General features: G+C 40.9%; 1 protein-coding gene across 1 annotated transcript in view; it reads right to left on the bottom strand.

The window, feature by feature from the left end:
• The window catches only part of LOC109302916 (amine oxidase [flavin-containing] B-like), a 109,720-nt gene that overhangs the window by 58,667 nt on the left and 35,590 nt on the right, over positions 1-15,463 (bottom strand). Inside the window, exons 2-3 of the mRNA XM_019524867.1 lie at positions 8,357-8,451; positions 7,547-7,684 (exon numbers count right to left, since the gene is read on the bottom strand). Of these exons, the coding sequence (XP_019380412.1) occupies positions 7,547-7,684; positions 8,357-8,451 (233 nt within the window). The remainder of the gene's footprint in view (positions 1-7,546; positions 7,685-8,356; positions 8,452-15,463) is intronic.

Consider the following 15,463-nt stretch of genomic DNA (forward strand, 5'->3'; position numbering starts at 1 on the left):
CAACCCCCCCAACATCCTATACACACACCCAACCCCTAATCACCCCCCCCCCACCATACATGAGTAAGACTTTATTTTTGAGCTATTATGCAATCATCTCTATATGCACTATGCAAACATGAATTAATCAGGACTAAAATATTTTTAAAGTAAAATTAAAATATGTTATTGTAGATGTTTGACTTTTAGTATGATTTGGGGTTTTTCCAGTTCCAAGATGGCAATGCCCCCACAAAAAGAATACTTCTGGGGGCAAGAGGAGGAACTTCCAGTGGCAAAGATCAGGGGTTGGGACTTACGGTCCGAAGACGGTGACCAGGGGGCAGGGCACTTGTCAATGGGCAGGGCTACTGTTGCAGCCCTCCACAGAACTCATTAAGCAGCCCTCCAGCCAAAATACTAGCCAACTGCCTGTCAAGAATGATTGGGCAGGGGGGAGAGAGGGGGACTGGGATGGAGTGCTGCCACCTAATGCCCCATGCTGCCGCTGTTCTGCCTCTTGCAGGGACCAGGTTGGGGGAGCTGAAGAAAGTGAAGACAAGAACAGAAAAGCTTCTCTTTATTATAGGTATTGATTTTATTCTGAACTATCTGCTTCACCAAAGGCACTTCTTTCTGAATTATCTCATCAAAGATAACTCAAGTCTCATGAATTCCCTATGGTGCTTCTGCACGAATGCATGACTACAGATTTAAGACCATATTTTGGCTTTAACCTTCCTCTTACCATTTCACTGCATTTGTACTGCAGAAAGGGGGAGCTCAGATCCATTTCCTATCCAGAAACTGAGGTGAACCGATTTCTCATAAAGGACAAAGGAACTCCAACCGCAAAAAAGGACAACATTCCTAGAACTAAAGATGCCCAATATGCTATATTCATTGAAATGTAGGACATCACCTATGGCCAGATCTTTACTCCTTGTACAGGCAAAACTCCAAATAAGGTTCATGAGAATTCGGCTTGTGAAAGGACTTCAGAACTGGAAACTAAGCAGGAAAGAAACAGCATTGTAGGAAAAGTGTGCATACCACATGAAGAACATCTTGCACTAGTTGTCCATTTTAGACCTATAAGCCTGTCATGATTGAAGAAAGTGTGTTTTTGTGGTAATAAGCCTCTGATACTTGGATAAAATCTGCCCATTCATATTCATTTTGGATATATTTTGTGTTTCATTCCATAAAAGTCTTTGTATTTTTAAATTACATCTATTTTTCAGAGAGAGAGGAAGGGTGGGGAGGAAAAGGGTAGAAAAGGGGTAAAAAAAGTTCCAGTTTGGAGACCTCCCTCAGTTAAACTCTCTGGTCTCTTATAATAAAATAGACTTCCCTATACCCTGTCAAAACCAAAACATGTAATATCATTTAAAAAATAATACAGAATTTCAAGACCACTAAATATTTCTCAGGACACTCCAGGCCTGAAACATTTTCCTAGACACTCAGACATTATCTGGCTAGAAGTAATCCCAAATGTCAGATAAACTCCAAAAGGTACATATGAAACCCAATGGAATCAAGCAGCTGTTCCCATGTGTAACAGGCATGCATCTAGTCTGTTCCTGTAAATTTCAATCATCATTATCATAAGGGAAAAAACATCAGTTATTATAATCAAATCTGCTTTGCTTGAAATAGGCTGGATTCAAGAATTTTGAGTAGCGGTACAGCTGCTTAGACTTATCTCCTAGGAAACAGACCCTGTGATCTGAGAGGATTCAGACTTAGAAGGGTTCCTTTCATTCAATTGCCAATATGAATGAATAAGAAATACCCATTTCCCAGTTAATTTTTCTTCTTCTTTCCATTCACAGCACTGATGCCAGAATCGAGAGAATCTCACTGATACTCAGCATCTCTCAAACTGAAGGGACAAGTGATCAAGTCTGCATACTTTGACTTTTGTGTGTTTTTTGCACACGACTTAGCACCTTTTATTCAGCTATCATACAACTGATTATTATTTTCCTTAGTTAAAAAAAAATCTACATATGCATGTAGTCCTTTCAGCTTTTGCCAAATGGCTAGTGCTGGAAAGGGAATTATCTATTTTATTCACAGGCAGGCCTAGTAAAGCTAATCAACCATATCAACTTCCCACATATCCCCATCAATGTCTGCTATCATATTTACAACATGGAGAAAGTCATATTCCAACAGGACAGAAAATATTTTAGTCTCTTGAACTGTTCAGTCCTAGTGTAAAATTGTGCATTAAATTCCTAAAAACTACACAAATGTCAATATTATGGTCCTGATGCTTCTACTGGATTTGCCAAAAATCAAAAATGACATCAACCGTTCAGTGGCTTGCCTGGAATCTGCACTGTGACACTGGAACATTTCTTTCCACAAAAAGACTCATAGCACCTGACAAAGTAGGCCGTCAACTATGAAAGCATATGTCTCTGAACCAGTTAGTCTCTAAGGTGTCACTCTACCCTGTTTTCACATTAACATGGCTGCCTACCTCTTTCTACAAAAGGTATAACAGCAGTTCATTATGAAAAATCCAAGAGAGGATCTTGCCAGTTGTGGCCAGTAGAAAAGTGCCACTGTAGTTATTACTGCTGCATTTCTTCCCAGAATCCCACAGTATAGCCACTAGCCTCATGGTACAGGCAGGCACTCCTCTAAGATGTGGGTGACCTGGTAGATCAGAAGTTTGAACCTGGTTCTTCCAGATCTTTACTGCGTGGGTCTCACTCATAACCAATCAGTAAAGCAATTGGGTGAGGAGGGGAAAAAAAAAAAAATACAAGCCATGATTATTTTTTGGTTGCTTAACTCTGATAGCAACTAAGATTCTCATATATTCTGGTTTAATTAAAATTCATTCAGAGACAGAAGAGATAAAAGAAAAATGGAAGCAATTTCATCAAGTCATTTAAAATCCGTTTAAGCTGTTATAGTCTAAGCTTTGCTAAGAGAAACTGTCATTAATTTTTGTAAAGGAGGTCAAAGACTTAAATAAATCATATATTTTAACACAAATGCATGTATCACTATACCACAGAAATAAGAAATACCACTAAATCATATACCTTCAGATACAACATCTACTTACCCCGCTGCTAATTAAATCCCCATAAAATAGTGGCATCTTATCATTTATTCATGAACAAAACCACAGCAAATTATATTTTAATAACCAACATCAGCTCCACAGTAGTACTGAAAATGAATGACAGCCAGAGAACTATAAAGATTTTCTACACAGATCTGATACAGGTCAGTATGCAATCTGTTCACATTTATACAGGCTTGTGGTTTCATTTAAACCTACTATGTACACAAGGGTAAACATTCACTTTCTAACAACAGAACATGACTTCAGAGACATGCTAGGCGTTTTGGCACACTTAGAATTCCTCCTAGGTATTCACAGTAGATGCACTGTATTCACCACTGTAAAAACTGTGGCAGCCTTGAAGAGCATGAGGCCTATGACCCCACCAACATCTGGCCAACCTCTTGGCAAATGCCTGGGTGGGGAAAACGTTTATCTCGCTATTATTAGATACTTAATTCTTCCAAAGATGCTAGGAAGGAACAAGAACTACATTTGTTAAAAAGACACCTTCCCAGGGGATTCTTCTTATTCTACTAATAATTCTCCATGAATCTGGTTATGGCAAGTCCTAGCCATAGTTTGGCTCTCAGTATTTTGAAAACTCTAGTAAGAAGTTGTCAACTTTTACTGCTTGAGGAAATGTCTGTAAAGTACAATATGTTTTACTGTAAGACAGGCAGGCAGACAGAGAACTAGATAATATTTTCAGTGGTTACTGCTTGGTACTTTTAGGGCACCAGTCACTCTATGCAATAAGTTGGTCAAACATCAAAGTCAAAGGTCTGTCTGAACCTAACAGCTTAACGTAACTGAGGGACACTAGCTTTTGAAGCCAACAGCACAAAAGGGAACAATGCTGAGCTGCTTTAAGTTCCCCAGCCTGAATGACTAATCAGGAATGTGTCCCCAAGAGCAAGGTAGCGCAGTTGTGGTGGGGAAAAAGGCAGTAGCACAAATTTGGACCACTGCTTTTTGCCTTGGCACACATCCCTGTATGTGGGGTTAGCGCAGGGAAAAATCCTCCAGGTGGGGTAGGGGAAGCTGGGGCCAGAACCTGGCAGTGACAATTGCCTCAGGAAGTGGCAATCCAGGGGTGCGGAGCCTGGCTGGCTGCTGAAGCATGGCTCTGGCCAGCCAGGCTTTTGTTTTGGGCAGCACATGCTGCCACCATGTGCGCCGCCTTGATTTTTTCTGGCACAGGGTTTTTTTTGACACTGGGATCTTGCCACACTGCAAATTAGCAGCACGGCAAATGCCCACATGTGTAGCGCATGAGATTTGCAGCACCATAGATGGGCCTGCAAACCACACATAAACACTTGTCCGGATGCACTCCAGGTGTCCATTTATGACTAGGTCCACTGGGGGTGGCAGTTTTCAGCAGAACTCAAACTCATGTCTCTGAACCCCTAAAAAGACACCTACACCACTGCGTTACCATAGTAAGACAGTAGGAAATTGAAAAGGAATAAATGTTACGTTGATGATGTCTTGCCATGAAGTCAATCCAAAGCAGAACATTGCCTGATGCTGCCATCCAGAGCCTGGGGCTGATCCCCAAGCCTGCTGCCAGCCCGGGGCTGCTCTGTAGGGGTATGCAAAGCAGACAGTATTCAATTCAGATTCAGGGGACACTGATTCAATTCACTGATTCAGATCACTGTCCCAATTCAATTCGGCCAAATCTGAATCTGAAGATTTGATTCCAATTCAGAGAATCAGCACTTCGGTCATAGACACAGCTTTATATGTTTCTTCTATGTATCTCGAAGTACCAGGTGCAGCTCATGAACACTGAGATGGTAGGGCAGATGGAGAGTTCCACAGGAGCATGGGGGGGGAGGGGTTCATGCTCAGTGGCGGACCCAGAAGTGGACCAGATGTACTTCCGGGTCCACTGCTGAGCGCACAGGAGACCCCTCCACCCTCCCATGGGACACTCCATCCACCCCACCATCTCAGTGTTCACAAGCCATGCCTGGTACCCCAAAGTACACAGAAAAAAAAACATATAAAGCTGTGTCTATGGTTGAATCAGAGGCTTCCGATTCGATCTGGAGAGATTAATGGGTCTCCTGATTAAATTCTGCTTCAGAGATTTGGCCGCCAAATCAGGCCGAGTCTTCTACGAATTGAATCAGCAACCAAAGGTTTGCACAGCCCTACTGCTCTGCCCTGGCTCAAACTGCTGCTCAAATTGCTCCAGAGTTTATGATGTTGCATTAATTTCACATGTAGATGCACCCGTTGCGTGCAAGAAAAGTGTGCACTTTTTAAAAACTTAGAGGATCACGAGTTTCAAATAAATAAAATGTTTCCATATACAACTTTTATTCAACACTCCCAACTTTCATTCAGTCTCCTACTCCCAAAGACAGTGCTCTTGACAAATCAGTTCCTATTTTATACATGAAAAAATATGCAGGTATGTTTTAAATGCTAGCAGCTACTCAATTACACAGACATCGATAACAGGATTAAAGCAAATTTGAAATAGAAGACAAATGAAATAATAAGCAAGTCTGCTGATAAGTGCATCAAGAAAGAGGTAATCCCACATCTACAATTATATTTCAAATAATTTCTTTTAAGAGACATTGTTAAAAAGCTTAATTCCTATACTTGATCTACCTCAAAGAGTGATACAATCAAGTGGGGAATGTTCAACTGGATGACAAATCAGTATTTTTTTCCCTTGTTTTTCAAATCCAAAAACAACCGCTTTGCCAAAATGAATAAAAGCTGATGGCCAAGGTGAGCATGATTGCTTCCCTAAAGCTAGGCTTTTCTATCCACATTTTGGCACCTAAATAAAATGGCCTCATATTAAGAATTGTTCAGCATCCACAAATCTAGTCAATAGGAGCTGTGCCTTTGAAATATCAGGCAAATTTATCTACATAAATAAGGATTTAGAAGCCTAGCTTTAGATGTGCTGCTTAACATTTGTGGAATATTTATATACATTGCTTTTGCTGGCTTTTTGCAGCACTTAATCTACCAAACACTATTCCCAGAGTTGGACTGTTTTTGCCAGAGAGGTTGGTGAATCAGTAATTAACCAAATAGAAACGAACCATTTTATTCTCCTTTTGAAGCCCAGGAGAAAGGACACTCAGTAAATGGAAAAAAGCATAAAATGGAAGGCAAAAAATATTATTTTAATGGAGATATAAAACATACAAGTGAAATGGAAAAAAAATTCTGATATAGAAGTTGGCATTCAAAGAAGATTAAAGGGGGAAAAACCAGCATTCAGTCTAGATTGCAGAGTCTAATTGACCAAGACCCACCCAGAGATAAACAAAATGTATTCCTTTTATTTTGTAGTACAAAAGAAGCTGCATCCATCACCTGAAATAGAAAGCCAGTAAAATGAATTTAATTAACTTTGAAGAGCTTCATTTTTCCTCCCTCAGGTATACATAGAAGCAGCAGCTTAATTGAATGGATGTTTGGTAGAATATTGGAAGGCGTATCAACATCTTCAGGCTTCATCTGCTTTAAGGGTCACATCCTACAGAATTTAATTAGAATTGACTTGAGCTACAAAGGTTTTGGTCAGTATTAGGATTCAAATACACTGAGAGCAGAGAGACCTTTGAGCCTTTTAGAGTCTAGCTTACAGGGGAGAACTTCAAAAAATTTTAAAAATGCCATCTAGATTTCAGAGAGCACACAAAATGTAGTGCCCATTTGTATTTAGACTTGTAATACTTTTGTTGATTCGGAAACAATATCGAGGGAAGATTTGGGGGGTCATGGATGAGATCTGCAAGGAGTATATTCAGAAAATGTGTAATTTAGAACTAAAAACCCTCCTTTCTGTGGAAATACAATATTGATACACACTTTGACCAAAGAAGGATGTTCTCTGGGGTAACACAGGGCACAAAGAATCAAACTCTGGACTCTTTTACCAACTGTCTCATTTCAGACTTCAGACAAGTCATTTGGGGGCATGCTACATGACCAGGGTACTCTTCTCCTCAGGCAATCAGAGCCTTAATTATTCTGCATTTCACACAGGGAAACTAATCCTTAATTTGCAGACTTTATTTCACTAGAACAAATTCTTCAGAAGTGGTCATGGACAAATGTGAGACTGCCCTCCAGGCATGATTTTCAAGAGTGCTGGAAATCTACAGTTTCCATTAACTTTGGTCACCGAAAAACTGAAGTACCTAGAATAAATAACTAGATAAAATGGTTGGCCTTGCCATTTTGATATGCTTACATTATTACATCATTATTACATTAAAGCTAGTTTAATATGTCAGCTAGCAGGACATGTTTCTATTAAGTAGCAGGACATACGTATAGTATTTTGCATAATTTCTTTAGTAGTGATTCAATCTTTTGAGGAAACATTGGGGATAACATACCTAAATCAGTGCACAGTCCCTGGAGAAATGAAAAAGATGTAACTTGAAATCTGCAGCAATGTTTCAGATATGGATCCTGTCTTACCTTGACATGGTGAATAAGATGTTCTACTTCATTCACTTTATACGTCTGTAATCCTAGTTCTTTGGACAACCGCAGAACACGATTTTGTGTTGGTCCCACATACGCTCCTCCAAGGTCCACATATTTAACTTGCTTATTCTGGTTTATCAAAAGACAAGAAAAAAAGGTAAGTAATTTTTCAATATATTGTAAGAAAATATTATTTTTAACAGAGAGAGTTTTCTGGGGGGAGAGGGAGAGAGAGAGAGAGAGTGTGTACACGCATATAATCCAGGGGTTAGCAACCTTTCAGCAATGGTGGCCCAAATCAATACACCTCAGTCCAAAAGCAGGCTGCCACTTACAACCCAGCTATAAGCACTCCCTCTCCACCAGTGCTGAACTACCACCCCCAGCACTGAATGCTGCCAACAGCCCAGCTCCACGGGCCAACTCTAAAAATTATTTGGCAGGTCAGGTTTCTCCTGCAGGTTGTAGACTGCTGACCTCTGACAGAGAGATGAAAAATCCGCAAGCTCTTGCTAACATCTCGCTAGCATCTCTCCAAGGAATAGTGGCTTTGCCCCACATGTAATCCTCTTTTCCTTTCACATGTCCCAGGGGGAAGGGAAGGGAAGGATTGATGGCTCCACAGATCTCATGAAAATTCTGTGTCTCCACAGAAACTCCACATTCTCCCTGCCTCTGATTTTGTATTGCAAAGCACATTCGTACCTACCACTGCCTGGAATCCCAACCTCCAGTATTCAGAAGAAATCAGTGCAGTATTTCATACAAGATATTTAGGTCTGTGGCTTCAGAGGTAATTACCCTTGCAGTGAAAGTTCTTCCTCCAACCCTGTCCCGGGCTTCCAACACAATGACACTCAGCCCAGACTCAGCCAGCAATTTGGCTGCTGACAGACCTAGAGGACAAATGAGAAATAAATATTTAACATTCTTAGTAAATACTAATTCTGCATGCGGTATTCTGTAGCCTTGCATACTTCAGGAGTTAGTAACAGGCATCGTGAATTTCGGATAAAGAGCTCTTCAGGGAAAAAAAGAACCTCAAAAAATAACTGAAGACAAGTATAAAAAAAAGAGTTAATGATCAGATTTTCATAATTACTGTGTGCTCTCAGCTCCCACTGACTTCATCAGGGGTAGTATATTTGTTCAGCCCCTCTGAAATATGGCTGAACATATCTTCAGCAATAAAGAGTGTTATCTTGTTGTGTAAGGAATAATGTGTGTGTGTGTGTTGTTCCCATCCATTGAGTTGCATGTATATACAACATATATACATACACACATATATACATACACACACACATACCTACATATACACATTTACATACATAAACATACAACACAGTAATACAGTGGTATATATAATCTTATACCATGCAACATATTTATTATTACATTGTATAATAAACATACAATATACATATATACAGCTCATTGCATGGGAGGAAAACTGCTCTGTTAAAAAATTTAAGCAAAAGTCTCCCCACCTTAACAAAAAGATAAAAAAGGAATGAAGCTTTTCCTAGGCTTGTTCTAATTTTGGAGGTTTCAATAAAGCCTCTGCTCTGTTTCCTCCTTTTCAAATCTGAGGACATTAGTATTTGGGTGACAGTAATACAAATTAAGACATGAGCACATTTCTGGCTCCAAAGAGCCTACAATCCAGCTGAAGACTGGGAAGAACGTGTGGCAGAAAGTGAGAGGAAAAATGAGGGCTTTAATAATCAAGAATACATGGTTTCAGGCTTTATATTTAGCAACTTCCTCTTACTTTGGGCACCAGCAGGGCAAGCAGTGGGCACATCTACACAAGATGTTAACTGGGCAGTAGCCTAATAATACTGCTCAGTAGCACATCACAGCACAAACAGTGCTAATGCGCTACCGCACAGTATTATTAGGCTACTGCACAGTAGCATAACTAAAACAGCATTCATCAGCACTACTGTGCAGTAACTCCATTTACTACTCATTAATTTAGTACTTGATTATACAAGTATGAAATTTAATGTGCAGCAGCCACTGTGCATTAATGAACATGTAGACACACCCAGTGTGAATACAGGAGGCTCTCTGCTCTAATTTCTAGCACCCAAAAGCCTCAGAAATCAAGGAGAACAATTTCAAGGAAAGCTGAACTACTTTGGTTACTCTATAAAGTGTAAGTCTACCCTGCCTTCTATTTGACTTCAGACTAACATAGTTAATACATATCACTAACAGAGCAAAACTAAATAAAATACTAAATGGGAAGTTTATAAAATGGCTATTGCCCTTTTATATAACTGAATTAAGGACTGAAAGATATTAATCACAACAACAACAACAACTATTAATAATAATAATATCATTATCATGATGTGGCAGTGTGGTCTAAGTGGCTGAAGCATTGGGCTGAGACTCAGAATATTTCGGTTCTATCTTGCCGGGTGACTTTAGACAAGTCATGTCCCCATTCTGTGCTGCAGCTTCTTTACCTGTGATATGGGGAAAGTGCTGCCATTATCATTGGGAAAACACTATGAGATCTACTGATATAAATGCTGGGTATTACAACATTATGTAATAACATTTCATTTTATATACTAGGTAGCTTCTTAAGGTTACTGCAGCTTTTCAGTTAAGTAAATGATTCTCCAAGAGTTTCTACCAAAACTGTTAAATTTGACCTTCCTCATAAAAGTAGCAACCTGCCAAGAGACAGCATATTGTGAAAGACAAAAATATTCCATGTGTGCAAATATTGTCCAGAACTTCAAAACGTTTCCATCCACAGATTGATTTCAGAAGCGAATGTAGGCAATAACTCTCTAAACAAACACTGATTAGCGCACAGAAGAAATGCAGTGTCCTTCAAAAGATCAGTAAACTTTGTTAAAACAAGAATCAATTCTATCATTAATCATTTATGAAAATGACCATACTAATCAGGAATGCAGCTCCATTTGCCTATCATGCTGACAGGCATGGTCTTCTTGTTTGTCTTGTGTTCTCTCCATCCATTTGCTGCAACCTTCTGTTTACTCTCCCCTTATATTTTGATTGTAAACTCTTTGTGGCTAATGCTAAATTTTGGCAAGCATTTGTATGGCTCTCCAAGTTCTCCCACCCAAGTATTAGGAAGGCTGAGGACTGTGTAGTTTTCAAGATCATATGAGAGCAGGGGCAGTCAGTCTGCATGGCTGCTCAGACTGCATACAACCAATTACTATTAGTATTTCAGTTACACCTCTAAGAATCTACTCAAATAACTGGTTGAAAATACTACATAAAATAATTATTACCCAGCTTTTATATAGTACTTGTGACGGTTCAGCCAGGATAAAGGTGGCCAGGCCTGTGGACAGGCCCTGGGGGACAACTAGGAAGTTAGCAGGAAGGAACCACAGGTTACTAGAGCCCAGTGGGGAGATCCAGGAGATGTATTCAAAAACATAAGGAGAGGTCAAGAGCCAGGGGTCATAGAACCAGTGCCAGGTTCCAGTGAAAATCCACGATCAGGATCAAGGAAGCCAAGCCAGGTCAGGATGCCAGGAAAACCAGAGAGAGCACAATCCGCACTTAGCTTCAGGAAAGATCCAAGATCAGGTTCAGGCAAAACCAAAGCCAGGTCATAAATCAGAAGAACCAGGGAAAGTTACACAAGGCTTGCCAAAACAGACTGAAGCTGTGTGAAGGCATACCTGCAACCTCAGGCTGCAGGTATGTTTAAAAGGGGTGAGTTGTGCTTTCAGCAGCCAATCCAGTTGCAGAGAACTGGGTCAGCCACAACAGTGAGTGATCAGGGGCAAGTGTGGTACATCATGTACTTGACTCAGCCAGGTCTGCTTGATGATCAGACTCCTTGACAGTACTTTCCATCAGTAGGTCTCAACGTACTTTTAAGGTCAATTTCCCAATTTTCCCAATAAAGTTTGTATGGTGCAAAGGTGGCCAAACTGCAACATAAGTGCCACAACTGGCACAGGCAGCCTCTGTGTGGCAAATGGCTGAACATGAAGGAGACAGGCAGCACAGTAGCAGATCAGGCAAGAAGCAGAAAGCAAAGGAGTAGGTTGGGTAGTAAGCAAGGACAGGGAGTGGAAAGCAGAGAAGATCAGGCAGAGGAAGGGGATGGGAGTGGCACTCAGGGAAGGCATGGGGCTAACCTGTGGCATGACTACCAAAAGCCTGGCATCCACTGGTATAGGGTCAACTACACATGGGGTGAATCTGAATGAGACACTACATCGCCATAGTGAGCATCAACAGGCATGAACTCTGACACCACCGCTACTGCACAGTAGGGTTGGAAACAACCCGTGCAGAGCCGGGACTGCACTGTACAGGTGGTTACTGCACAGTCATTTAGTACTTGCTAAAGTACTTGCCTTAGCAAGTACTAAATGACTGCACAGTAACAACTGAGCAATCGGGTGCATGTGTAGATGCATCCAGAGGAATATAATCAACCTTATCTGCAAAATGGGAGATTGACCTTAAAAGTACCTTAAGATCTACTGATGGAAAGTACTATATAAAAGCTGGGTATTAAGTATTTTATGCAGTATTTCCAAACAATTATACTGAGTGGGTTCTTCAAGGTGTTACTGACCTATTAACAATAATTGGTTTATATAGTCTGAGCAGCCATGCCACACTAAATGTCCTCAGCCTAGTTAATCTAAATACCCCTGCTTTCATATGATCTTGAATGCTAAGCAGTCCTCAGACTAGTTAATACTTGGGTGGGAAAACTTAGAAAGCCAGATAGCTGCAGATACAAGCCATGCAGTTGCAGTTGGATACTTGGTGAATACAAAACAACAGAAACTAAGGGTGCATACAAGCATTACATTTAGATCACCCTAACGAAACTCAGAGTGATTTAAATGGTCAGGTGCAGAGTCTGCAGGGCTTAAGTCATGCTAAAAATGGTGTGCCCAATGCCAAAATTAGATCTTGGCAGTCAAGAACTAACTTTATATCAGCATGGAGTAACCCAACCTAACATGGGTTAACCCATCCTACTGAATGCTTGCACAGGTCCCCAGTACAGCTCTGGGGCTGGGGAAACCCCCGTCACTCTCTACAGCCCCAGGGCTGTGCTATCTTTACCCCCTCCACTCTGACCAGGCTAGTTTATCCCACTCCCCCAAACACACTGCTGGACCAGGCAACCCCAGGCAGACCAGCCACCCCCTCCCCCTGCCTTGGATCTGCCAACAAACCCCAGTCCCCAATGCCTCCAGACCTCCCCTGCTCCCTCCCACAGGCTCACTTGCCTCCAGCTGCCCACACAAACAGTTGTGTGCAGTGGATCCCAACCCTGATGCTGGCAGCTCAAAGCAGGTTGCCTAACCTGAGCTTTCCGAACGCTTGTGAGCACCCTAAATGAGCATCAAGGCTGTCTTCAGCCCCATTGCTGCTGAGGAGCAGTTGGACGGGGATAAAAGGAGACTGGAGACTGCAGAGAAACCTTAGAACCTACAGGTAGAAGAGACAAAGGAGTCGGAAAATCAGTGACAGAAATAAATTAGCACACTGCTGACAGACCAAATGTTGTGAGCTACCTTTTTTTCTGAGGGAGGCCTGTTTACGAAAGATATAACAAATTATAATAAACCTGTTCCTGGGCACCACTCAGAATTAAGCCCACTGTTTGAACTTAGGGATGAATATTTCAGCTCATATAAATGGAGTAGACAAGAAGCAGGAAGCCAGTGAAATGAAGTCTGGGAAAATCTCTTCTGTATCATGTGAAATATTGTCATCTTTTTAGAAACAGGTTTCAATCCAGCTCCTTACTGTCATTTTTCTCTACGATTGCAAACCAGAATCAATTCCTTTAACATGGTCTAAGCTGTTAAGTATTAGACACACAACAGGCCAGCATAAAAGAACATATCTAAAATGTGACAAATGCCGGTGTCATTCAGATTTCCCCTCTAGTGTACTTTGTAGCAAAGTGGTATTTTTTTCTCCAGAAAAACTTCTATGTATTCACAGTCCATGGAAAGAACAGTGCAGAATTCACCCGTGGAATTTAAAAACAAAAATGTAACCTATCTTTTGTCACTAGTCCAGAATGCAGTCACTCAGTAGTGTCTCTGTTGCAGAACTGCTTACTTTGAGAGTAAAATTGAGCAGTGGTGTTCAACCTCTTGCCTGTGGGCCAAATCCAGCCCACAGAGCCACGTTATCTGACCCAGAGGACTTCCTACAGATCCGGAAATTTGGCGGCAGGAAAAAAATGGCAGCATTAATTGCTACCCACCTGCTGCCAAATTTCCAGCCCGGTAGGCCAAATGACAAAGCCACATGCATTAGGCCAGTTCCTGGTAGGTCTGGTATGCAGGATCACTCCCTGGAAACATCCAACATGAAGGATTGAGCTAATGCACAGGATCCAATGTGTGGACCAGCCACACACCACTCCTGCCTGCAGGGCCCAAAGATAAATGAGCACTGCTGCTGTAGAGAATTATATCTATAGCTAATACATGTGATAGTAAAAACATACAGAGCATTTCAGCAGCAGCACAATATACTTCACTATAATTCCTCCAAGAAGATCAATAACTAGAAAATTAATATAAATAACAAAAAGGAAAGATGATAGGTCTTATTTGAAGCTGCAGAGCAGACTGAGGATAAAGTTGTGCTTAGATCAGGTTAAACAAGGCAAAAGCAGCAAGCCTTCGTAAGTTACTATGGAAACCTGCTATCAAAATGCATGCACTTGAAGATACAAGGATGAGACTGCCTTCCAAAGGTTTTTACAGCGAGATTCGGGGCCACAGAAATTATTTCTCCATCACATAGTAATTTGCAGTCAAATGACTGTATTTTAACTGAAATGCCAGTACTCATACCAATTATTTAAATCTCAGATCTGAGGTTATCATTTCATTCTTGTTTGCTGGTTGTATACTTGTTGAACACCTTAGAGCAGAGTACTAGATAAAGCAAATCTCACCAGCATCAACCTCCTCCTGGCTTTCTTTTCTAATAACATCTGAAGAAAAAGGCTATCTCCTACAAAAGCTTATGTCTCTCTGAATCAGTCAGTCTCTAATGTTCTGCCCTGCCCTTTGCTTGGCTTTCTTAGGACAAGACAAATTTTAAATGGAAGAGTTCAACAGCAGAGACAGACTTTAACTTTGCCGATGTGCAAAATCCAAGTTCGGACCCAACCCAAAAGTTTTTAGCCGGCTGCTGATTACATAAGGAGCAAAGAGGAAGCCCAAGGCAGAAATAGGCCTGAACTTTAGGGTATTCTAAAATGAATTTAAATGCTGGAGTATAGGCCCAAGTCTATTCAGAGGTAGTAAAAAACATACTAGAATTGTAAAATACTCGGTTTTGCACCTTAGCATTCCCTGATAATTTTATTGCAAAACACTATATTGAAAGACTGACACTTCCTAAGTAATATAAAGAGCATTTCCCAATAGTGTCTTTGTATTCGTAAAATGCCACTGCTGTTCCTTCAATAGTTATACACACACAGTATGCAGCATGACTTACTTTTGTGTCAACCTAAGGGCAAAACTTTCCCAGCAAGCTGGAGTTCCAGTGATACCATGGAGTATAAAAGAGCAGATGGCTCAGTTTTAACAATTCTCTTTCAGCTAAGGAGATAGTGGCAAATCCTAAGGAAATGGGACTTAAAAGGAACAAAAAATATGGGAGAGCAGAACACTTGTATGGAGCCCATTCACTTCAATACAAGCTCTTGAGCTAGGGGTACTAAGGTTGCATTTGTCATGGAAGTCATTAAGGCTACATACAGTCAGTCAAAAAGCCAGAGGCGGAATCAGTTCAATCTTTGCAGGTTAGTCTAAGCTGCACAAATTGAACCGAAAAGCAAGTGAACATATTCATATCTGATTCCAGGAATGCAGTTACATCCCTGCAGTGGCT

Source organism: Gavialis gangeticus, unplaced genomic scaffold (assembly GCF_001723915.1).
Source record: "Gavialis gangeticus isolate Ggan-Ray unplaced genomic scaffold, GavGan_comp1, whole genome shotgun sequence".
Classification (NCBI taxonomy): Eukaryota; Metazoa; Chordata; order Crocodylia; family Gavialidae; genus Gavialis; species Gavialis gangeticus.